This window comes from Rhinolophus ferrumequinum, chromosome 6 (genome assembly GCF_004115265.2).
Source record: "Rhinolophus ferrumequinum isolate MPI-CBG mRhiFer1 chromosome 6, mRhiFer1_v1.p, whole genome shotgun sequence".
Taxonomy (NCBI): Eukaryota; Metazoa; Chordata; class Mammalia; order Chiroptera; family Rhinolophidae; genus Rhinolophus; species Rhinolophus ferrumequinum.
Genome location: NC_046289.1, coordinates 35829015 through 35855921, shown reverse-complemented (window position 1 = coordinate 35855921; position 26907 = coordinate 35829015). Strand labels below are relative to the sequence as shown.

General features: G+C 32.6%; 1 protein-coding gene across 9 annotated transcripts in view; it reads left to right on the top strand.

Annotated features, from left to right (window-relative positions):
• KIAA0586 (KIAA0586 ortholog) overlaps positions 1-26907 on the top strand; it is a 105150-nt gene that overhangs the window by 20525 nt on the left and 57718 nt on the right. For 7 of the 9 annotated variants that reach the window (XM_033109491.1, XM_033109486.1, XM_033109488.1 and 4 more), the window contains 15 exons: positions 960-1113; positions 3080-3247; positions 4194-4317; positions 7489-7621; positions 8258-8475; positions 8906-8978; positions 11111-11338; positions 12246-12420; positions 13300-13494; positions 15015-15202; positions 17504-17614; positions 20598-20678; positions 20921-21114; positions 22457-22575; positions 25491-25690. In XM_033109491.1, coding sequence (XP_032965382.1) covers positions 960-1113; positions 3080-3247; positions 4194-4317; positions 7489-7621; positions 8258-8475; positions 8906-8978; positions 11111-11338; positions 12246-12420; positions 13300-13494; positions 15015-15202; positions 17504-17614; positions 20598-20678; positions 20921-21114; positions 22457-22575; positions 25491-25690 — 2361 coding nt within the window. The remainder of the gene's footprint in view (positions 1-959; positions 1114-3079; positions 3248-4193; positions 4318-7488; positions 7622-8257; positions 8476-8905; positions 8979-11110; positions 11339-12245; positions 12421-13299; positions 13495-15014; positions 15203-17503; positions 17615-20597; positions 20679-20920; positions 21115-22456; positions 22576-25490; positions 25691-26907) is intronic. The other 2 variants (XM_033109487.1, XM_033109489.1) reach the window with 2 other exon arrangements.

Here is a 26907-nt window from a genome sequence, read left to right as displayed (position 1 = left end):
AAAGTATGTTTTTTTGTTTAGGATAAAATGAGATAATACATTTGAAAAGCATATCGATTTCTTAAGGAGAGGGTCCTACTTATCCTATGTTCCTGTCTGCCATTCATTTATCCTTCATTTAATAAACCCATAATTTATTGACTTTCTGATTTTGGGAGAATGGGATCTTTGCAAATTCAGACATCTTATTTATAAAGTTTATAATTACAGAGAAAATTGAGATTTCAGTGACATACTACGTAGGTATATTAGTACTTCAATAAATACATAATGAAATGAAATTTATTGAGTCTGTCCCATCTGTTTTATGTAGAGAGATCTTTACACATTTATAAGAATTCTATAAAACTATGAATGTTTTTAGGTGTTTCCTTCCTAGGCATAAAACTCTCTTTTGAAATCAGTTGTATTAGGTAAGATATTCATACGTTCCAGATATGTTAATAAATAGTGCTGAAAACTGTTGTTATTAATAGTTTCCAGTTGTGTGTAAATGCATATATTATTGCTGCTACTAAGTATGGCTATTATTTGAGTGCTTAGTAGCAATGGGTTTTAACCCTAACTTCAAACAAAATCATCCAGGACATAAAGATGTTTTGGTTTTGAATTATCTGGTTGAAGTAAAGGTCTAGCGCTAGGGCCCCTGGCTTCTGGTCATCTCCTGCTTGTTTAAGCTCCTGAGGCATCTCTGAAGTAGGAAGGAAGAAACTGAGTTTACAATGGTTAAATAAATGATCAAGATCACACCACAGAGCTGGGCTTAATCCGGGTCTTTGTTCTGCTATATCCTTCTAGTGACATCACTGCTACAGTGGATAATTGCATGTAATGTACATATTTTCATTGTTTATTAAATCTAATAAATTGTTTTTAAGTCCTCTAATAAATTCAAATGTATTTTGTCGCCTCTTTTCAAATGATATTTGAAATTAATAGAATAATTTTACGTTTTCTAGACTCACTTCATTAGTGCTGCACTCAAGACTAGTAGTTTTCAGCCTGTTACTATGCCTCCTCCTAGAGCAGTGGAAATGTATTCTGTGAAACCAGACTATTCTCATCTTGGTAGCAGTAATCTATCTCCACATAGCACATTTGCTTCCAAGCAAGGTAAAAATATGTAGTTCTCCATTAATAAAAAAAAATGTCAACTATGAATTTTCTTTGTGGTATATTACTGGGATATAAAATATTGTTTTATAAAATTAGTTCTTTTTTAGGTGAAGTACTTTTTGGGTCATTTTGTAACTCGTTCAGTCTAGTTATGGCTCATGTCTTACTTTATGGTTTTAATTAATAACCATCATAAATTGTCAGAAGCACTTACAAATTTAGAAAAGTTTTACTTATCTGCTATCACAAATGCTTGTAATCAATTCTCCAGTTGTCTGACAAACTTAATATTTACTGTATTTCTTGATTGTGTCAGGAGAAAAACCACTTGAGTGTAATTATAAAGTATTTCTAAGGAATTTCAAAGCGTTAGTAATGCAAGTCTGTCTTAATAGAATTCTAAAACAAAAATCTCTGTTTATAATAACAAAGGAATACATGCATAGCTTATTTGTATTAAACCTTTGGAATTTAAAATAAATGAATAAATGTGTTTCTAAATTATTGATATATGAATAATGAATTAATGAAAATCAAGGGCTATCCCTTTAATGATATACAGACAGATCCATGTAGTACAATATCCCCAACATTTGATTTGTTAGACTATTGTTGTATTACAGACATATTGAAGATACCTTATACTTATAAGGTGCTTTATGTTTTACAACAAATGAGTAGTCTTTACAAAACTATTGTGGAGTAATATGAGCCAGTTTTTAACTTGTGAAGGGAGGAAGATGAAGCACAGAAAGGTTATGATTTGATTGGGCAAAGTCACCTGGCTCGGGACTAAAAGTGTCAGAGCATACTGGGTTTCAGTATGACGTAGCCATGTGTTTTCTGTAGAAGTGGACACTTGTTTCATACTCAGTTCTGGAGAATTACTTGCCATAATTTTGTATTTTTAAACTTAAATTTTAAAGGAAAAAGATGTATGTTTTATTGATTGTATACTGAATTGGTTTCTTTGTGTATTTTAGTGACAGTAATAGAAATAAAAGAAAAAAAATGAGGAAATTAAAAATTCAACAAATTAAACTTTACATTTTTCTTTTTCTTGGGCATGCATCATTTTTATGTACTTGTAGTTGTAGCATAAATATAATTTCGTACTACTTTTTAACTAGCGTACCTAAAGTATTTCCCATGTTTTACATAGTTATCTTTAAAATATTAAAATCACCAAAGGATAGTCAGTTGAGTGGTTAGGACGTCCTATACTTAGTGCCAGATTGTCTTATCAGTTTTTATTGCCACAAGCAGTGTCTGGCTGTGCCATTTTCACCAGAACTTAAATAGCACTGAATATTATCATATTTTTTTCTTATTAGCTATAAGCGTAAAATATTTATAGTCTGTATTTCTTTTGATTTTTAGTGAGGATGAATTTATTTCTATATACTTGTTAATAATTTGTATATCCTATGTAATTTTGATTTTATTTTTAAAATATGGGGAAGAGTAACACTCTACAATTTAAAGGTTTTTTTTTTTTTAATCAAGAGGCATAGAGTTTACTGTCTTCAAATTGAAATTTAAAGAAGCACAAATTGATTTATGCTTGCTTAACTGTATCTTATTTTTTTTGTTTTAGGAAATGAGTCAAAGTATGCAGGATAGCTAATTGCTAATATACTTTTTTTTGTTTGTTTGGAGCCTACATGGAGTGTTATTATACTCTTCTTTCCTCTTTGGTGTGTGTTTACCAGTTTACCATAAACTTTTTTTTTTTTTTTTAACAGTCTCAGTGTGACTTCTTTATATCCTTAGTTAACAGATTTCTGTTCAGCTAGTCTTTAGGCTGGTTCTCCAGGTTGACTGTTCTATAATTTAATTGTAATTTTAATGTGGTCATGAGAAGAGGCAAGCATAGCATTTACTTTGCTATTTTGACTGAATCTTACAGTTTAAAGTTTTTTTAAAAAATAAGCTAATTTTTTTTCTTTATTTTCTTTTAAAGCACCTTCAAGAGAGATTGAAGATAGGGGTTTTGATAAACAGACATCTCCTTTGGAGACACCAGCACCTCGCAGGTTTGCTCCTGTACCTATTTCAAAGGATGGTAAAATATCAAAGAGGGAAAATCCTGGGGAAGAAAAAGAAAATATGGAGATGTCAGGTCATACAGGTGATAAAGCAATTATTATTAGTACCCACTACTTTTATTAGACCTATATCAAATTAGTAACAGATTTCAACACTCATGATTTATAATTTTCTAATGTGCCTCTTAGTAACTGAAGTAGAATCTCTATTTTTAATATTTTTCTTTAAATGATACTTATTGGGCAAATCAAGCTTCTTTGGATTCTTCACAGAAGGAATTAGAGATATGAATTTATAATTACATTCTTACTATCTTCTATCTTATTACTTAAACCTTTAACGAACAAATTTTTTTTTAATATATAAAAAAATAATGCTTTGCTGATCATTTTGTAGTATGTTTCCTTATATTGTTTTTAGGTATGAATTTCAATAGTAAAACTTAGAGAAATTTAACATTTATTACTGTATTCAGTAGGAAGAAGTACTTATATATTAATTTTTATAAATGAGCTGATATAATTAAGAACCTTAAATATAGTCCTAGTAAAATATAGTCCTAGTAAAAGTGAAAGTGTTAGGTATAAGCTTTTATTCTTGTAATCATTTAAATGCATTCAAATCTTGTCTTGGACACATTTAAGGAGTTTTAAGGAGTTTTATTAAAAAAAATAAGAAAATCTTTAAAAAACCAACTTCACCAAAACAAAAAGTTGTTAATATAGTCTCATTAAAGATGAGGCTAAAGGATAGATTGCAGTAATAGTTGATGTGTAGAAAATATTTCTTCTTCAAATGCCCTTTTCTAGTGATGGAAATAAACTCAGGCCTAAACTTTTACTGATATAGTTTTCATGAGTTATAAATATTTAGTTTTATTTGATGAGTGTACTTATAGCCTACATTGTAGAGGGAATCGAATAGATTATCATCATAAGAACTAATTTAGTACAACTATATGTGAGATGTTATATAAGAGAAAAATGAATTAGTACTTGAAAAATGATATTATATTTCTGTTATTCTAGGGAATGTAAGACTATTGGAACAAATTTTGAATAACCAAGATTCTTTGACAAGAATAAGTGAATCTTCAGACAAAACTTCACTAACTAGGTCAAAAATAGAATGGAATCCTGAGAGGAGAGAGAGGTAAAAACAAGAGATTTGAATAAAAGATAGATTGAAAAAAGCTTTGTTCATATTTATAAAATTTCTCTAGGAATTTAATAAATTTATAACATTGCTTTTGAAAATCATTTTAGATTTAGTTACTATTTTCTTCTGCTAATATATCTTCCCTCTTTAATATAAATGTAAAATGAATATATCTCATTTTCTTAAAATGCAGATTGATTAGTTTCTAATAAATGCATAGTATTCATTTCTGATGAAATAATATCTGGGATTTGCTTCAAAAATAATACAATGCAGGGTAGGGGTAACTGGGTTGAAGGATAAGTAAAATGAGGACAGCCATGAGGTAATGATTACTGTAATTAAATATGGAGTAGGATATATATGGAGGTCATTATAACTTTCTGCTTTTGTGTATGTTTGAAATTTTACATAATAAAAAGTTTTTTAAAAATTAAGTAAACCTAGGCAATGATAATTTTATTTATTTTGAATGTCATTAAAACTATATAGTAATAAAAACTAAATTAGCCACATTTTGAGTAACTTCAGGTGGAGACATTGTACATTTTAGTCCATTAACATTTAATGTAACTACTGATAAAGTAAGGTCTATGTGTGCCATGTTGCTGTTTTCTGTATGTCTTAGGTCTTTTTTTCTATACTTTTCCTCCATAATGCCTTGTTTTGTATTAAATAGGTATTTTCTAGTATAACATTTTAATTCTCTTGTTTCTTCTGCTATATTTTTTGAGTTATTTTCTTAGTGATTGCCCCAGGGATTACAATTAAATTTTAATTTAAAACAATCTAGTTAGGATTAATACCAATTTAATTTTAATAGGATTCAAAAACTTTGCTCAAATATGGGTTTATTCCCACCCCCTATCTTTCTGCTATTGTTGTACAAATTACATATTTATACATTATAACCCCATCTCTACAGCTTGATTAATTATTGCTTTATGCAGTTGTCTTTTAAGTCAGATAGAAGAAAAGGTTTATAAACAAAAATAAAGCTTATGCTGTCTTTACCTATATAGTTAACCTTTACCCAGTACTCTTTATTTCTTCACATGGATTTGAATTAGTGTCTAAGCGTACTTTTATTAAAAAAAAAACCTCCCTTTAGTATTTTCTGTAGGTAGGTTTGCTAGTGATGAATTCTCTCAATTTATCTGGGGATGTCTTTATTTTTTACTTTTGAAGGAGAGTTTTGCTGGATATAGAATTTTTGTTGATATTCTTTTTCTTTCAGCACTTTGAATATGTCCTCTCACTGCCTTCTGGACTCCTGGTTTCTGAGAAGTAAACTGTTAATCTTTTAGAAGAATCTTTGTATGTGATGAGTCATTTTTCTCTCATTGCCTTCAAGATTCTCCCTTTGTCTTAGGGATTTGACAGTTTGACTATGACGTGTCTAAGTATGGATCTCTGAATTTATCCTACTTGGAATTTGTTGAGCTTCTTGGATGAATGGATTAATATTCACTAAATTTGGGAAGTTTTTGGTTGTTATTTCCTTAAATAGTTAAATAGTGCACATGACCTTTTTCTTCTCTCCTAGGACTATGTTGTATGTTGGTATGCTTGATGATGGCCCACAGGTGTCTTAATTTTTTTCATTCTCTTTTCTCTCGGTTCCCCAGACTGGAGAATCTCAGTTAACCCATCTTAATTAAGTTCACTGATTTTTTTCTTCTGCCAAGTCCAATATTCTGTTTAACCCCTCTAGTGAATTTTACATTTCAGTTATTGTATTTTTCAACTCCAGAATTTGTATTGGATCCTTTTCAAAAAAAAAAAAAGTTTCTATTTTGATTGCTATTCTCAATTTGATGAGACTTCGTTCTTATACTTTCCTTTGATTTTTTTGAGCATAGCTTCGTTTAGTAATAGCTAATTTATAGTCTTTGTCTAATAAGTCCAACATTAGGGGTTCCTCAGGGACTGTTCCTGTTGGTTATGCTTCTTCCTGTGTCTGAGCTATACTTTCCTGCTCTCTGTGTGTCTTACAACTTTTTGTAGAAAATTGGACATTTTAAATAATATAAAGTGGCAACTCTGGAAATCAGATGCTTCTTCCTCTACCCTACAGGGTTTGTTGTTGTTCTTGATACTCTTTCCTGGACTAATTCTGTAAAGTCTGTATTCTTTGTCATGTGCAGCAAGTCTTTATTTGGTTAGCTGAGTCTGCTAATGAGTCGAAAGTGATTTCCTTAACTACCTTGAATGATTAAGTCTCTCTCTCTTTGCCAAATGTCTGTGTGTGGAGGACACCTTCAGTGCTCTGGCAGTTTATAAATCTCTCTTAGCCTTAACTTTCTACTTGCACAGAGCCCCAAGGTCAGGCAGATGTGAGATTAGGCCCTTCTCAGGTCTTTCTTGGGTACATGCACATGACTTTCTAGAATCCCGGTAACGTGTTGGAACTTTTCAGAGCTGCACCACGGACATTTCCTTTCTCAATTTTTAGTTTATTGGCAGTCCTCTTTGCCTGAACTGATATGGCCGCCTCAGGCAGCTAAGATGTTAAGCATTTGCCACTGTTTTTGAAAAATGAATTAGCTCTGAGTCAGATCAAATAAAGAGAAACTTCATGAATGGGACTTTCTGAGGAGCTCCAAATCCATTCTGCCCTTTGTAGTGGTTGTGAGGCTGTTGGTTTTCAAGGCTACGACAGGATTGGGAAAAGGGCACTGGGAATGAGGCAAGTTTAAAATGCCATAAATCCTCCTGTTCTTACTGAGAGTCAGTTCTTACTGAGAGTTTTCTTGATTAATGTTCCTCAGGTTTGTAAGACTCTGTTTAATTTTCAGAGTTCTTCAAAAGCAGTTTTTTTTGACTACTTTTGCTAGTGTTTTCTTTGTTCTTATGCACGAGTGGATTTTTAGAGGTTCTTAGTCAACCATTCTGGAAGTGCTTCTTCATGTTAGCTTCTTCAAAGTAAAACCTTGTTTACCTCTTTTCCTATTATGCCTAAACCAGTCTGGTCTGAGCAGTTTTGTCTCCTATGATTTTCTGTGTTACATATGTTTAATCATGTAATTGATTAATTTCATTGTACAATTTTAATAGGACACCATTTAGAATTCACATAACTAAGAATGTATCCAAGATTTGTGTAATCAAATGTTTTCTGAATTTATGACAATTTAGGAAACTTCATTTTTTAATCTTTTACAGCATTGACACACTGTTCTCTCAAAAATTTCCTTCCTGTGATGAACCAGGAACAGCTAAAGTGACTGTGCAGAAGTCTGATGATGTTCTTCATGATCTTGGCCAAAAGAAGAAAGAAACAAATGCCGTACTCCAGGTAAAGAGGGAACACGATATTGAAATTCATTAGTAAAGTAAAAAATTTTGAAGAAATAAAAAAAAGTTATCAAGACAGGAAGCAAGAAGAAAGGTGAAGACAAAGCACTGAAAAAAACAAACAAACCGAAAACCATGTGAACCCAGTCTGTTCTCTTTACAAAACTTTTCCAGAAGCGTTTACCAAGTGATTTCTACTTCCTCCTCCTTGTCTAGGACTGAGCTATATGTCCTTTCTAGTTTTTCAGCTTCTGTTGGAGAGGAAGGAATGGGGAGAGGGAACTGCAGATGGCTCTTCTTTATCGAGTATACAATATTTGCCATGCCTACCTAGAGCCAACCTTTTCTTATTTTGTTTTAGCTTTCTTTACCAGGTATAGCTTTTATTAGCCACTGGTCTGCCTATCACCGCTGTGGACTTCCCAGCTCTGTTTTACTTACCATTCACATTAATACTTCTAAATAGAAAGAAACCTTAATTTCTAAGCATTCTTTTATAGCTCTTAAATTTGACAAATTGAGCCCTTACAATATATTGGCATAGTGTATGGCACCAACTATAATAATAGCTCTTCTTTGGATTAAAATAATAATGAGAGCTTTACATGGTAACATTTCTGACTTTTTTTCTTTTAAGCCAAAAGAATCTCTGATCATGTCGAGGCTTGCTGATCTTTCACAGAATTCCATTAAGCTTCAAACAACCAGTACGAGATCCATATTGAAAGATGCTGAGAAGATTTTGAGAGGAGTACAAAACAATAAAAAAGTACTTGAAGAAAACCTCGAAGCTATTGTTCGTGCAAAGGATGGAGCTGCCATGTATTCGTTTATCAACGCTCTGTCTTCCAGCAGGTGAGAAGGATGTTGGTATTCCAAGGTTATTTATAAAACTACCAGTTTTACAGGCTTTCTTAATATTTTTTCTATGCCATTCATTTTGCCTAATGTATTTTAATGTTTAGAAAAGGTTTTTTATTGTCTTTGATGATGTGGACTTACTATAAAGTTGAAAGTTGGACCTACACATGTTGCTATTACTTTTACAGATGTGAGTTTTCCTTTTATGTTTCTCTCTTTCGTATTTATATTCTGGGATCTACATGTGCTTTTCAGATACCCTTAAAACAGTTGATGAAAATTAATAACATTGGTTTTTTTCCTTTTTAGATGAAGTGTATTTGGCTACACAGTAGATTCAAAACTGGATAAGAGATCTGATCCAGGTCCTGTTCTCAGGATGTTAAATGCTACTTTAAGAAAACTTTTCTTTTCTCTTTTGTAGAGAGATGTCAGAGAAGATTCGGATCAGAAAGACAGTAGACGAGTGGATTAAAAGTATTTCTGCAGAAATTCAGGTAGATATTGGAAAAAATAGAATTAAGTGAATTCTCAGGAGATAGCATTGTTTCCAATTTATAAGTATTATACTTATTCTCATAATATTCTTTGTATAAGTCCACTTATAATTCTTAATTTCACTCTGTCACTATATTTACTTAGTAATAAATTTCATTTCACTTAATAAATGCTTTGTCTCATAAATTATATTATGCCTCTTATCTGGCAAATTGTTGGGCAATAACTAAATAAATGAGTATTTGAAGGAAAATTTTAAAAAAGCTTTGAGAAAAGAAAGAAGTATACTTACAAAATGTTTTAAGATGGCCGATTTAGAAGCACTGGCTTACGAAAGTAAATTTTATACCAAAGTTATTTAAAGGGAAAATACCCCACAAGATTTCTAAGGTTACTGAGGTTATAGAAGTCACATCCAGGTGTATCTTCAGACATTAGCAATGCAAAAATTTAGGAGAGTTATTTCTATTAGGGTGTCAATAATTTAAAGGAAATTCTTAAATTTTTATATATTTGAGGCAACAGAAGTAGACAGGGTAGCACTGTTATTTTTATCTTGAGGTGCAAAGTGTTTTTTTCCCTGACTGTAAAATGTGTGTATATGCTTACTCACAGTGGTAGTAAGATGAAGTGTCCATTCAGTTTTCAGAGCAGTAAACAGTGAAATATATTTTTACACTGTTGTTTAAGAATATATATTTCTAATGTGGTTGTGAAGAATTTATATTAGTTACTATATGATGCACCAGAAAAAAACAGAAGACTTGGAGATCAGCCCTGGCTCTGCAGAGACTTAGCAATATATGAGGTGTGATCAAAAACTACGGTGAATGTTTAAATTATAAAAAAAAATTATTACAGTAAAAGACACATGGTCATTAATCCCCCTCAAAATACTCCCCCTCACTTCGAACACACTTATCCCATCATTCTTGCACTTTCTGAAGCAGTCCTGGAAGTCCTCTTTCATGAGTGTCTTTAGTTGCTCTGTCGTGGCTGCCTCGAAGTCCTGAATCATTTTGACTTTGGGGAAGAGCCAGAAGTTGCACGGTGCCAGATCCAGTGAATAAGGTGGATGAGGACACACCATAATGTTTTTATTTGACAGAAATTACTGTATACTAGAAGTGATGTGTGACATGGAGCATTGTCATGATGGAGGATTATTTACGGCACTTTAAAACACACCTTCTCTCAACCAGAACTCATACCCGACTGACTGCACTGAACAAATTGAAATTTGTCACACACTGTTACTAAGGTTCAACATACTGCTTCCCATATTGAAGATCCCTGCCTTTCTGTTAGATGGCACTCAGCAGCAGCATTCACCGTATTTATTGATCACAACAGAAAGTCTCCGTGTCACACATCGCTTCTGGTATATGGCAATTTCTGTCAAATAAAAACATTATGGTGTGTCCTCATCCACCTTATTCACCGAATCTAGCACCGTGCGACTTCGGGCTCTTCCCCAAAGTCAAAATGGTTCAGGACATCAAGGCAGCCACGACAGAGCAACTAAAGACATTCACAAAAGAGGCCCTCCAGAACTGCTTCAGAAAGTGGCAAGAACGATGGGATACATGTGTTTGAAGCAAGGGGGAGTATTTTGATTGGAATTAATGGCAATGTGTCTTTTACTGTAATACATTTTTCTTATTTACACATTCACCGTATTGTTTGATCACACCTTGTATGTCACTCTATTACTGTGGATTCCATACAAAATATATTTGTTTAAACCTTGAAGCAACTTTAATTTATAAATATATATTTCAGAGTTTTATTACAAAGTTGTTTACTCTTTTGGAAACTTTTAAATTTAATTTTTGAATAGTTTCTGCAATCGTATGGTTCAAACATCAGAAAGTGTAAAAAGGTCTATAATGAAATAATCTACTATTTCTCCTTTGTCCTACTCCATAAGAAACCAATCTGTTTAGTTTTTTTGTCTTTTTTCTTCTAGAGAATTTTTATTCATATGTAAGCCACTATCATTTATTTATAAGGTATTTAAAAATGATAAACTATATTTCTATTACAGAAGAAAATAAATTCTAATACTTTTGATGTGGAAGAATTACTACTTCAATAGATTTTAAGTAATTTTAATTTTGGTTTTGTTAAGGATGAACTGGCAAGGAATGATTATGCACAAAAGAGATTTGATCAGAAGAATCAAAGGACCAAGAAAACTTACAATTTGAGTAAAGATATTAAAACCAATAAGCAAGACAAAACAGTAAATAATTCTGTAATTCCAAAAAAGCATTCTCAAAAACAAAAAGAGGAGTATTTTAGAAATCCACCTGTGAGGAGCATGCCTGCTTCAAGCTTACAGAAAGAGACAAAAGAAGTAAGATCCTACTCTGCTTTTGTGGCATATATGTTACATTGTTACTGATTACTTCCTTTATGATATAAATAATGAAGTGAATATGAAAATGTTTTAAAAATAGGAAAGACTATACAAATATAAACTATCTTTAAATTATTGATTTTTAGTGTTTTGGATATCCATAATGTGGAATGCACTGCACAAAATACATAATTCCTTCCTTCTGAGATCTCACACTTAGAATCACAGTATTTTAGTTAAAACAGGTATATCTAGAGATCATCTAGTCTAAAAATTAGTAGTTCATGGTACTCAAAATTGTATTTCATTTTTGTAGTGTATATGTATGAAATATTTTATTTGTTTAGTGCCTAGTGATTATGAGGCATGGTACTAGATGCTATGGAGGGAATGTTTTGGCTGCTCTAACTAGGCTGTAACTTTCTTACTGCTAAACATGGATTTTGGGTCAGGTTAATAAAGCACCTAATTCAATGCTTAGCACTTAGTAGATGTTCAATAAATGCTACTTTTCTGTGGCATTTAGATTATGATTGAAGTGGTGGCATCAGGAATGTAGAAAAGCATTTAAAAACTTGATTTATGGTTTCGTACTTGAATGTAATATATAAAATGTGTCTAAACCTTACTTTTTGGTGCTGAAACTATTCTTAGTAGTGTAAGAATCTTCATGTTTCTTGGGTGGATGATTTTTATATTTAATTTTCATGTTTTTGAAAACTATAAAACTTTCAAACTATAGCTTGAAAACTATATCCAGAATTTAAAAGCCACTGAAAATAGAGGACTTTTCTGACCTGATCATTCTTATTATAGTACTTAAGCTGGTAAAAGGAAGCTTTAGAAAAATGAGATAAATGTTTATTGACTATTGCTGGTGAGTTGAATAACTTTGTGTATTTAGGGTTTTTTGAAAGCAACAACGGTGATACAAGATGAAAATTGTATGTTACAAATTTATGGAAAACCAGTTTATCAGGGCCATCGCAGCACTCTTAAAAAAGGACCGTATCTCAGATTTAATTCCCCATCTCCTAAGTCCAAACCACAGAGACCAAAAGTAATAGAACGAGTTAAAGGTAAGGAACCTCATTTTTTTGTGGTAAACCTCATATTTTATGGCATCAGTTTAATATGCAAAGTTTAATTTTTGCTTTTTATTTATTATAAATACAGATGAAATTATATAAGGTTAGGGATGGAAAAAAAAAATCCTTCTAAAAGAGTAGAAAAAAATAGACCTGACTCAAGGCACAAATGGGGAAAAAAATAGGATTAGATGGTATCTAATAGATAAAGCGTGATAAAATTTGCATTTATGAGATGATGAGTCTCGAACAATTTAAATCATAATCTAGGGAAAGTAGACATTTTCTTGAAGACCTTGGTCCATCTTATTCTTTATGAACAGAAAGGTCAGCCATATGCTGTGTATTATTATAAAAGTGCTTATGAGCTCTTCTGTAGTTTTGTTTGTTCTCAAAGAGCCGTAGGTAGCAAAAGTGAAAACTTTTTATGATACTTTTATACACAACTGAAAGTATCTTCACTTATCACTGTGTGTTTTGACTCACAGCTACCACATCACTAGTTTTTTTAAATATAACTGTTGGAAAGTTTTATTGGAACTTTCCCTCATTTCCCTCATTGGAACATTCCCTCATACATAAAAACAGCTACCCTCATTTATTTATGTATTGTCTATGACTGCTTTCATGTTACAACGGCAGAGTTGAGATGTTGCAATGGAGGCCACATGTCCCCTGAGACTAAAATATTTACTAACTAGCTATGTAAGAAAAAGTTTGCCAACCCCTGGTTTCTTTGTTACTTCTGTTTGGGGGCACTGTAACTTTATCATGGAAGGAGATCTTTCTGTGAAGAAGAGTTGTGTATTTCTAGATGACTGGATAATAGATGTTCAAACAATATTTAAAAATATCCGATGATCATTACAGGCACTAAAGTGAAGTCAATAAGAACACAAACTGATTTTTATGCAACAAAACCTAAGAAGATAGATTCTAAACTGAAACATTCTGTTACTACGCTGCCTCCTGGTGATCAGCAGTATTTGTTCAGCCCAAGCAGAGAAATGCCTACTCTTTCAGGTACACTGGAAGGTCATCTGATTCCTATGGCAATTCTTTTAGGTAAGATCCAACACAATATATAGGGTAAATTTAAAATTCTCATTAGCAGTAGCAGAACTTACAGAATGGTGCTGACACAATCGTCACCTACCTTTTCCTTTATGTATTGTTTATATTGGTGGGTAGGGCTTCAGAATGGGTAATAGCACTCTTTGATATGATGGGTTTCTGCTATAGTTTCACTCACAGGAAACATTCATTTGGTATTTTAAAATACATTACTGTAGATGAAATGAAATTTTTAAAATGTTTAGACATGTCATAGATATTCATAAAATTAAAGAATTCAAGAATTTTGATGTGTGTAATATCTTCATGTCTAAGGGGAAGTACTTAAAAGTACCTTTTACGTATTTTTGAAATATTTGCTGTGATAAGCAAATATTGTGTGGTTGTGTATTCTAAGCCAAGAGTTGGTTATTTACTTATTTGAGGTCTCTCATGCTCATCATTATAAAAACTGTTTAAGTCGTTTTTGCTTTCACTAGCTCTTCAAATCTAGTTAGCTATTTTTTTTCTTTTAGTGTCATTGCTATTTTCCCTTAACTTTGATGACTAATTTAAATATGAATATTTTTCAACATGAGAGAATTTTTATTTTTATTTTTTGTTTATATTAAATGTATTAAATTATATTATATAATAAATAATAAATTATGTTAAATATATTTTATATTTGTTTTAATTTTTTATATTATGGGTTAATGGCATGTCAGTTTGGTAGCTAATATCTGTTCAAACATGCCTTTTACTAATATAATAGCTGATACTTATAAAGTCCTTACTGTGTGCCAGGTACAGATCTAAGCACTTTACGGATATTTATTTAATCAACCCTATAAAACACATGGTAATATACCAATTTTATAGGTGAATAAACCAAAACACAGAGGAATTAAGTAATTTGCCAAAGGCTCCATACTTAGAGTGGAGCCAAGATTCAAACCCGGGCCACCTCGCTTTATATAGAGTCTGCTTTTAATGAGTGCACTGTATTGTCCCTCTTTACTTGGAAATACAGGAAACAAGTTGAGCTTTTGAAGTGAAAACTAACAAGTTTTTGACAGCTATGATAGTTACCAAATAGTTGCCCTACCTGCTGTTTTTTTGGTAGTCGAACAATATTTTGTTGTTGGTTTCATTTCTGTTCATTGTTGCTCTATGAAGATTTGAAAATAAAAACAATACAATATAATACAATACATTTTAGTCTTGGCAATTTATGTGTTTCTAAACCTGTTTCCCCAACTGTAAAATGTGGATAATATACCTCATAGGATTATTTTGAGGATTGAATTAGATAGTGTATGTGAAGTGTGTAGTACATATGAGTGCCAAATAAATCAGTCATTGCTGAGGCTGACGTGGTATGTTGACAGTGGTGATGAGAGAGGGAATGGTGATTGCAGATAGTATTTTTCTCTTAGATGACAATTCAGCCGTAAAGATCTAGGTCGTGTATTAGATTTTTCCCTTTATTTCTGAAAAGGTTGACTCATTTTCTCCTCCAAACTTTTTAGGACAAACCCAAAGCAATAGTGATTCCGTGCCACCTGCCGGAGTAATTGTAAACAAGCCACATCCTGTAACAGTGACTACTTCTATTCCTCCATCAACTCGAAAAACAGGAACTGAAGTAAAGAAACCTAACATAGCAGTGGTAGAAATGAAGTCAGAAAAAAAAGACCCTCCTCAGCTTACTGTACAGGTATGCCAGGGTGCATGAACAGAAATTTTTTAGGAATAAAATCTTTGGCTTAACTTCAGTACTTGAAACCTGTTGTTAAATAGCTTCATGAAAACTTTGTTTTCATTATGGGTTTTTCGTTCTTTAAAACTATGGTATTGGGCAGCTGGATGGCTGAATTGGTTAGAGCACGTGCTCTTAACAACAAGGTTGCTGGTTCAACTCCCGCATGGGATGATGGGCTGTGCCCTGCCTGCAACTAAATTGAAAATGGCAACTGGACTTGGAGCTGAGCTGTGCCCTCCACAACTAGATTGAAGGACAACGACTTGACTTGGAGCTGAGGGGTCCTGGAAAAAACAGTTACCCAATAAAAATAAAATAAAATATAAAACAAAAAAAAACTATGGTATTAATGTGATGTATCTGTTGTATGAGTTAGCCACCTTTTCTAAACCAAAGACTCATATCCAGGTGACTCAATTATATTCCAGAGGGAACAATTGAACAGTATATTATAACTAATTAAAAAAAGACAATGTGTGTGACTTGTATAATTAACACTTCAGTCTTCATACAAACATATATAGGAAGACTGGAATGGAGAAAGGATTTATATGTGAAGATTAAATATTCAAGTAATCAATTCTTCGTAAGTTAATGTATAATTTAAGTGAAATTGCAATTTATAAAAAAACAATTATGACCGTTTTTAAAAAACCTGACTTGAAGATCATTTTGATATTTCAAGAAACAAAGAGTTTAGAAAAGATAAAGTGTTTTGGTACTGATCCTATATAAAAAAGTATTTCAGAAATCGTGTTGATTATTTAAAACAATGTAATATGTGATAGATAAATCAGTGGGAAATAGGATTCTTGTAAATGGAATAATGTATGTTATAATTGGTTAGCAATATGGAAAATAGATCAGTTTTAGACTCTGAAACTCCTACTACTGTACAGCAAACGAGTTCCAAGTAGGCAATAAGCTAATGTATAACTACAAAATGGAAAAATATCGAAGAATTAGAAGATAATTGCTTGGAATCTTTATCAAAGCTGAAGCTGTGTCTGAATATGAGAGGAGAAATCTTAGATATGATAGAAAAATAGATTTGAATCTAAAACATATGTAAAAATTCTTCAATAGAAAGGAAAACAACACATAGTGAGCATATATGAAAGGAATATGGTAAAAAGGATTAATTTTTAAATATAACAACCTCCATAAATTAATAAGAAAACATAGATGCAAATCCAGAAATATTCAAAGAACATGCCTCTACAGAAGAGGAAATACAGTTTACAAACAAGCAAACTGAATAATTTAAATCTTGCTAGTTACCAAGATAATACAAATTAAAATAATATACCTCCATTTAAAAACTGTTACTGATGAAACAATTATATTATCTAATTTCGGTGAAGGTTGGGTAAAACTTATAATTGATTACGTTTTTGATGATGTAAATAGAGATCATTTGGATTACATTTTGGCGATAATTACCAAGAATCTTAAATATTCAAGCCCTGTGGCTCAAGAAGTTAATCTACTATCTATCTAGTATAATGAAATAATTTAAAGTTTAGGGAAACCAACCCTATACATGTGAAGAAGTTTTTTTGTAGTGATACATATATAGGATATATCACGTGTTTCCCCAAAAATACAACCTAGCCAGACAATCAGCTCTAATACGTCTTTTGGAGCAAAAATTAATATAAGACCCGGTCTTATTTTACTATACTATAAGACTGGGTCTTTATAATATACTATAATAATATAGTATAGTATAGTATAATATAATATAATACTGGGTCTTATATTAATTTTTGCTCCAAAAGACGCATTAGAGCTGATTGTCCAGCTAGGTCATATTTTTGGGGAAACATGGCATATATATATTATGGGAATACTAGGAATGTCCTAAATGTTTACCAACAGAAAAATGATTAAAGAATTAAGGCATGTATATTTGTTAAAATATTATATTCATTTAAAATAAAATTATGAAGTCTATATGGAAGCACGATAACCTAATTACAATGAAAAATCAGGAATGAAACTTTTATATTTTAGCTATGCATAAGTGGATAGTAAAAAAATAAAGGGAATAGTGAATATGAAGTTATCTCAAGATAGTAGGATTTTGTGTGTTCCCCATTTTCCAAATTTTATAAAATATTCTTTCATTATTAAAAAAATTTGTTACCCATTAACTTTGCAGTAAAAAGTTAGATATATGTTGTTGATATATAGCTTGATGAATATTTGAGTCAAAATGATGAACAGAAAGCTGGATGTTGTGTTCTGTTTTAGGTATTACCCAGTGTAGATATTGACAGCATTTCAAATGGTAGTGCTGATGTCAGTTCATCCCTGCTTAGTCCCAAAGAATCATTTCTTCCTCCTGTCAACACCTGGATACAGGTATTATTCAGAAATTTATCATATAGTTTTGAGTAATGTCTGACTATAGATTCTGACTAATGTTATCCCATGCAAAGTCTTCCATTATAATTATAATCCATTTTAAAAATTTAGGTTTTAAGGAAAAGATTCAAAATGAATCTGGAATTGCTTATAAACTTGAAAAAGATACTTTGTTTAAGATCATTACATATTTTAAACATACTTAAAGTAATAATCCTTAGTGTGCCTTTTTGGTCTCTTAAGTTGTAAGACTCTCATATGTGAAGAAATAATTTCTATCTCTTTGGAAAAGAACCTTGATTTAAATGGGAATTAAATATAATATTTCTGAATGTGTATTTTATAGTGACGATTGGAGTTCATGTTTTGAGATGTTACTTTGTCATTATACTATTGACATAATGCAAAAATGTGCATTTCTTCCCAGTATTTATTTCCTATTGAGTAACAAAGTTACAACTTGACTATACAGCAACATAGCACTGTAACTTTTCCCAGGTTTCATTTATTGTAAGCAAATTTGGTCATCAAGGATACAGTTTTAAGGAGAGGGAGAACACCAAGAATTTTTCACAGTCTGAAATAGTAAAATAGAACTGACCCAAAATGCATTTGTGCCTAATTTAATTTTTCAGTAATTTTATTCAACAGAAGTTTATGAAAACATGTATGATTACAAATAATAATTTTTGGCCGGTTTATCATTCTGCTCTCAGGAAGAGGTTGTGGGGGTTTTTGGTGTCTACGTTATATATGTATTGAGGTCTAGAGAATAATCTGTAAAAATAACTATTCTGTTTACCTTTCAGAATTATAGATTCTGTATCTGTCTTTTTGTGAGTTTGTGTATTTCTGTACTTAACATAACTGCACATATAAACACGTTATCTTTCTAATGTTTTCTTATTTTTCAATTACAGTTGACATACAATATTATATTAGTTTCAGGTGTACAACATAGTGATTAGATATTTATAAAACTTACGAAGTGATCACCCTGATAAATCTAGTACCCACTCGGTACCATATATAGTTCTTACAATATTATTGACTATATTCCCTGTGCTCTACTTTACATCTCCATGACTATTTTGTAACTACCAAGTTGTACTTCTTAATCACTTCACCTTTTTCACCTACCTCCTCAACCCTTCTCCCACTTGGCAACCATTAAAATGTTCTCTGTATCTATGTGTTTGTTTCTGTTTTGTTTATTTATTTTATTCTTTAGATTCCACATATAAGTAAAATCATATGGCATTTGTCTTTCTCTGTCTGACTCCACTCAGCACAATACTCTGTAAGTCATCCATGTTGTTGGCAGATAGCATTTCATTCTTTTTATGGCTGAGTAATATTCCATTGTATACATATGTACCGCTTTTTCTTTATCCATTCTTCCATTGATGGACACCCAGGTTGCCTCCATATCTTGGCCATTGTAAACAATGCTGCAGTGAACATATGGATGCACATATCCCTTCAAAGTAGTGTTTTGGGTTTCTTCAGATAAATACCCAGAATTGGGATTACTGGGTCCTTCTTTGTCTTTTGTGATAGCCTTTGTTTTGAAATCTCTTTTGTCTCGTATAAGTATTGCTGCCTCCCTCAGCTTTTTGTTTCCATTTTCATGAAATGTCTTTTTCCATCTCTTTCCTTTCAGTCTGTGTGTGTCTTTCGATCTGAAGTGAGTGTCTTGTAGGCAGCATATGTAAGGGTCTTGTTTTCTTATCCATTGAGCCACCCTATATTTTGATTGGAGCATTTAATCCATTTACATTTAAAGTAATTGTTGATAGATATGTAGTTATTGCCATTTTATTCATATTTTTTATCTTTTTTTCTTCTTCTTAAAGAAGCCCCTTTAATATTTCTTATAATACTGGTGTGGTAGTGATGAACTCCTTTAGCTTTTTCTTGTCTGGGAAACTCTTTATTTCTCCTTCGATTCTAAATGATAGCCTTGCCAATCTCGGTTATAGGTCCTGCTTTTGATCACTTTTAGTATTTCGTGCCAGTCCCTTAATGGTTGTAAAGTTTCTGTTGAGAAATCAGCTGAAAGTCTTATGGGAGCTCTCTTGTAGGTAACTAACTGCTTTTCTCTTACTGCTTTTAAGATTTTTCTCTTCGTCTTTAAGCTTTGGCGTTTTAATTATGATGTGTCTTGGTGTGGGCCTCTTTGGGTTCATCTTGTTTGGGACTCTCTGTGCTTCCTGGGCTTGTATGTCTGTTTCCTTCACCAGGTTAAGGAAATTTTCCATCACTATTTCTTCAAATAGGTTTTCAATTCCTTGCTGTCTCTCTCTTCTTCTTTTGGTACCCCTATGATGTGAATGTGGTATGCTTGATGTTGTCCCAGAAGCCCCTTAAACTAGCCTCATTTTTTGGGATTCTTTTTCGTTTTGCTGTTCTCATTGGGTACTTTCTGCTACCTTATCTTCTGATTCAGACCTCTGCTTCATCTAATCTACCATTGATTCCCTCTAATGTATTCTTTATTTCAGTTATTGTGTTTTTCATTTTTGACTTGTTCTTTATTGTGTTTTCTAGCTCCATTTTTATGTTTCCTATCTCATTGCTGAAGTTCTCACTGAGATCATTGAGCATCCTTATACCAGTGTTTTGAACTCTTGAGTCTGGTAGATTCTTTGTCTCCATTTTGTATGATCACTTTATCTTAACTCTAGGAGAGAAATCACAGAGTATCAATTGATCAATTGACTTAAGTTGCATTGTTGATGGAGTCCTTGACAAAAGAACTTATGTCTAATCTTTTACAGCTATTGAAGTGAGAACCTAATGGCTTTGGGGACTATCTTGGATTTCATTTACTAATGAAATCAATTCTGAATAGGATATTAAAATTAAAAAATAGAGTCGTGTAATTACAAGCTTATGCTATGGGTGGACATATGATAAATTATGTACAAATTAAAAAGACCTTAAGCACAACAAAAACTTTCTGAAAATGCTTTCTTAGACTCCAGAATTTACGAAGGTAGATGAAGAAGAGGTGAAGTTTCCAGGAACTAACTTTGATGAAGTAATTGATGTCATACAGGTAACAAAATTTAGAAACCATTTTCTCCCAGTATTTTTCCATGCGATAGACAAATGTATATATAGTGTGTTTGTGTATTTATATATACATTATAAATAATGTGATACAACCTGTTTGAAATGCTGTTGATTAATTTGGAAGTGTTGATTAATCCATCTACCTAAGTTCCCTGCCTGTACTTGTCACTCAGTAAATGTTGAACAGATACATGAACATAATAGTTTTATTTTTATTATTACCAGGAAGAGGAAAAATGTGATGAAATTCCAGAGTACTCTGAACCAATTCTGGAGTTTAACAGAAGTGCTAAAGTTATTTCTACAAAGTATAATGGCCCTCCATTTCCGCCAGTTGCTTCTACTTTTCAGCCCACTGCTGATATTCTGGATAAAGTAATTCAGAGAAAAGAAACGTTGGAAAATAGCTTAATTCAGTGGTGAGTTTACAGTGGTGTTGGCGTTAACAGAATCATAGCAAATATAAATGGAAAGTATTAAATTTTGGTTGAAAATCATCCTTGTCTCCTTCTATTTTTTAAATTTTTTCCCTTTGCTATAATCACTGGAAACTGCTTGATGTAATGCTGAGGGTTTAACTAATTGTTGGAGGTATTGTTTCTGTTCTTGAATATTTGTACTTATACTGTTTATTATGGCAAAAGAGGCTATTGTTAAGTACCAAAAGCCTTACAAATGTACATGTTCTTTAATCCAGTGATTCGCTTCTGGAAATTTATCCTAAGGAAATAATTACAGTTCTTCTAGGTCATAGATTGCTTAGTATATAGGGAGCTTATTACAAACAAGCCACTGTTCTGTTTGTTACTTATATAAACTGAAAAATTTATTTATTTATTTATATAAACTTATGAACTCTATTTTTATCCCTATTTTTACCTGTGAGAAGCCTTAAGGAAATTATGGAATAAACTAAACTGAATATTAACACAGTTCTCAAGATTAGGTTTAGAAGAATATTTAATGATGTTGAAAGATATTAATAACATTGGTGTATAAACAAAGCAGAATACTAATGATTTAACCGTGGCTTACGAGAACTCTTCAAGAAAAGTAAATGTGCATAGAAAAAAAAAATGGAACAACATATGCCAGATTGTTAACTGTGTTTATCCCTGAGTCTGGGGTTATGAGTGAACCTTACCTATTTTTACAACTTTTATGTATTTTCTGATTTTTCTATAGTGAATATCTATTACTTGTATAATAATTTTTAATCATAATCAATCTATTAGCTGCTCTAATGCACAGAAGCAATCTCCTATTGTGTTCCCCTTATCTGTCCCTTTCTCCTTCCCATTCTCCTTCCTAAAAATGACTTTGGAAATAAATTCTCTTTCTTTTATAAGAGGAATACTACTTACCTGTATTTCAGTCTATGTATTTATTCTTTGAAGAAGGGCAGCTGGACTTCCCTTCTAGCTCTGATCTTACATGGTTTTGTATGTGTGCTTTCAGAGTAGGGAAGCCAAGCTTTTAGGTGCGTGATATGCTGGATAATCATTGACCTACACCTGATTATGAATTTAGGAAGTCTGTTAATGTTTTCATTAGACTAACCTGAAAGATTTTAATTTTATATCATGAACTATCTCCCACATGAAGACCTGTTTCATTTTCTTCTTTCCAAATTCAGTTTTCAGAATGACTGCTTTCAGTTAAATGTTTGTGTCCATGGATAGTGGTTATTTTTTAGGGTGGTATTTCTAACATTTTATACATTTCAATCTAATTTAGGAATCCTTAACTTTCATCTCCTAGGGTAGAACAAGAAATAATGTCAAGAATTATCTCTGGGCTCTTTCCAATCCAACAACGGGCCATAGCTAATGTCAGTGTCTCAGCCAGTGAGGCAAGTGAACCATTGACTTCTGACATTGGTAAGTGAATCTCTGACTTTTTTGTTATTAAAAGACAAAATTTTTAGGTCATTGTGGATTTATGTATTCTAGAGGTCACATAATCCTGGGCTGACAAAAGATAAGCTCTGACTTCCAACATCACTTCCCAGTTCTTCTCTGTAGTGGAGGTCAGTTCTCCATCACCCTCTTATCTCACACTGCAGCATTCACCCTCCATCCCTCCCACCCCAAATCTCTATTATTTCCCATAGTACTTTGTGTATATCTTTGTTATGATAACTGTCATATTGTATTATGATTCATTTACATATCTCTTTCACTCACGACACAACAAATTATTCAGGATTAAGGATGTTTCTCCTTTAGAGCCTAGCCCTTGATTTACACCTAATGAAAGTATAAGTATTCACTGAATGGATAAACAAGCCTCTTTCTTTATGGAACCCACACCATTCTCTTCTTCCTCCTCTTCTTTTTCTTCCTTCTCTTCTCTCTTCTCAACCTCCTTCCTTCTCTTTTTCTTCCCCTCCCCTCTCTTTTTTTCTTCCCCCTCCTTCTTCATCAGCTTTTTTGAGTTATAATTTACTTGCCATAAAATCACCAATTCTAATTGTAAAGTTTGAGGTGTTTTGATAAATAAACATAGCTGTACACCAGCCACATGATCATGATATTGAAAAATATTTCCATCATCCCAAAAAATTGTTCCCTCATGCCACTGCAGTCAATTCTTAACCTCCTCCCATGCCCCCCGGACCCTAACAACCACTGATCTGCTTTCTATCACTGTATTTTTACCTTTTCTAGAATCCTACATATGTATTTGTAATCATACAGTACATAATCTTTTGTGTCTGTCTTATTTAGCATAATGCTTTGACAATCACGTTGTTGCATGTAGTAATATTACACTGCATGGATATAATTTGTTAATCCACTTAGTAGTTGATGGACATTTATAGTCTTTTAGTTTTTAGCTATTATAAAGCTGTGATACGAATATCTGCAAACAAATCTTTTAGACACATCTTTTAATTTTTCTTGGTCATATGGTAAGTAGATGTTTACCTTTACAAGAAACTGTTAAACTTTTCCAAAATGGCTATTCGGTTTTGAATTCCAACCAGCAGTGTATGAGAGAGAGAGATCCAGTTGCTCCACATCCTCACCAACGCCTGGTTTTGTCAGTGTTTTTAATTATTCTGTCATTCTGTAAATATGTAGCAATATCTCACTGTGTTTTATTTAGTTTTTTTTTTTTTTTTAATTGGGGAATATTGGGGAATATTCTGTTTCTCCAGGGCCCGTCAGCTCCAAGTCGTTGTCCTTCAATCTAGTTGTGGAGGGCACAGCTCAGTTCCAAGTCCAGTCACCGTTTTGTCATCTTTTCTTTCTACTATTTGAATAAAACTTTCCCCAAGTTTCTGTGTTTTGCCCTCTTTCTTTTCTGTTTTCCGGTCTTTTCCTGCCATTACTTACCCTGTGTCAGTTGATGACCCCAAAGCCACACATTGAGGCTGTAAACTTGCAGTTCTGCCTGTTGATGAATATTCCTACTTGATGTTCCACTGGCATCCCAAACTTGGCATGTCCAAAATGAATCTCATTTTTCTTACCAGACCTGCTCTTCCTTTGTTTCTATTTCTGTTAATAATACCACAATTTTTCAAGCACTCAATCTCCAAAACCTTGGAGTTACTGTTTATTCTATTTTCTTTTCTTTGGTTTTCTTCAGTCACCACCCAGTCACAGCCTACATCCTAGCTCCATACAATTTATTGTTGCACTTGATTAATTCTTCCTATTTAGTATAACTCAAATGTCTCCTCCACTGCTATACCAGGTTTTCTTTCATCATCTCATTTTCTGAAGGAAAGAAAAAAATGACCAACAAACATACGAAGACATTGATTTTTTTTCTAGATGAAAATCTTAAAATTTCCAAATTGGGTATTAAACTCCTATTCTCTTTAAAAGCATGTGCATTTACTTTTGTTTTGTCTATGTCTGGGTAGGAAGCTTTTGGGCTTTTGGACAGAGATGTTCTGATTTTTGGTCATGCCCAAACAATGAATTATGGGAACGGAAAAGGAGACATAGTTACATATAATGTCGAATATAAATTGGGGATTGTGATAATCTTTGCTGTTGTAACTCCAGAGTAAATTTTTCTACTTATTCCCAAGACATATCTTGTATACCCACGTTTTAGGGAATCCTGCATATTGCTGCCATAGTTGTACTACTTAAGGCGTACTCTTTGGCGCAGTCACATCTCCATCAAGTTGTATAGGTCATTGTTTCCATGTTTTCCACACAAAGCTTTGGAAATACAGCCACTTTAAGTCTAGTAAAGTCTGTTAAGGAAGTTTTACTGAATTTTATGTACATTCATACATGTGAAAAGTATAACCTATTTGGAAAATTAATATACCTATAGAGCTTCTGATATTGAGCACCTAAACTGTTATAAACATTTGAAGAGGATTAACCTGTAATGTTAGTAAGGAAGGAGGGTTTGTCTTCATATTTGTAAAGCAGTTGCCATTTCTCTAAAGTGCCCCCACCATCATTGTGTCTGTGTGTTTTGGCCAACATCTATCACAGAGTTTCCTGTTGCCAGTTCTCAGAAATGTGGATTGTTTTCAGATAGAACATATAGTGTGGATGTAATTCCTTAAGTTCTGTGGTAGCGAAGAGGCCAGATAAATAAATTTTCATCTGTATGTTTTCCTTTTTTGTTTGTTTAGAGAGGTTCATTATGTAAATTACCATTTGATTCTCTTTCATACTAAGTAGATTTTGTATTTTCATTTTTATTCCTCCTTCCGCCCTCTGTACACATATGTTCTCATCTCTAAAATTTTAAGAATTAAGGTTTGACATCAAGCATGTTTCGTGCACACTTATTCTGAAGTTCTTTCATTTTGTAGTGGAAGGAACAAGCAATGGCGCCCTCCAGCTTTTTGTTGATGCTGGGGTTCCTGTGAATTCAGACGTTATTAGTCATTTTGTGAATGAAGCTCTCGCTGAGACCATTGCTGTCATGCTGGGTGACAAAGAAGCAAAGAAGCAAGGTCCTGTTGCTACAAGTGTTTCTGGGGATGTTTCAACAAGCGAAACGTACTTGCCGGTAGGGGTGACTCTCCTTTCATAATTTGGGGTCCTGGGGAACTTTTGATGCATTTATTAAAGAACAGTAAAATGGGCAGATTTTAAGTTGGGTATCATAAGGTCATAGTTTGTGATTCTTTGTGGTTATGATTATAGTAACATTTTCCTCAGCATTTCATTTTAAAAACTTTTATATCCATAGAAAAGTTGAAAGTGTGAGACAATGAACATATACCATTTACCTATATTTACCAATTGATAATATTTTTTTTTAATTTATTGGGGTGACCAATTGATAATATTTTAACACACTTTATCTGTCTTCATATGTTATAATATTTCTTTAAAAATCATTTGAAAATTATAGATTATCATGACACTTTACTTCTAAAACGATCAGCAGTGTCTCCTAAGAACAAGATACTTTCCTAGATTACCAAAATACCATTATTATACCCCCACAGTTTAACATTGATATGTTAATACTACGTTATATGGAGTTCACATTTGAAGTTTCCCAATTATTTCAAAAATATCCTTTATAGCTTTTTTTCCCCAAAATAATTCAAGATAAAGCTAATGACCACATGTTGCTTTTGGTTATTATGTAAACTGATTATCTCTAGTCTTTAAAAGAAAATATGTTTTAGGCACTTTTGTTGTTTGTTTAATAATCCTTACTGTTAAATAGAGTTTCTAATCTACTAACGTGGGGAGGAAGAAACTGTCTTCTACCCTCAAGGTTCTTTTGGATGGTCTAATATTCAAATAGACATGAAACAAATTAACAAGAAAAGAACCAATTTAAACATACATGTGTATGGGAACTCCGCATACATGAGAGAGTCAGAAACCCCAAATGTATGAGAGGTTCAGAGACAGAGAGGGAAAATGGTTATATAAGACATTCTGAGCTAAGGAAATGCAGCTTGGGGCTTCAGGTCATCACAGGGAGGGCACTTGTTCAGTGATCAATAGTTTGCCCTGCCATATAGGTAGGTTACCTCTGATAATCTTATGGGCAAGACCCCAATTCAAGTTCTTCTAGGTAGTTAGGGGAGGGACAGAAGTTTCTCTTGAGCCTGCAGCTAAAGTTGCCTTTAGCTCAAAGTGATCTGCATGCTATAGAAGCACATCCTGGGGTGACTTGTTCTGAACCCTCATAGTGGTAACATGAAATTATATAAAATCAAAATGTACATTACTATCTGCTTAAAAATTCGTAGTCACTTCTGA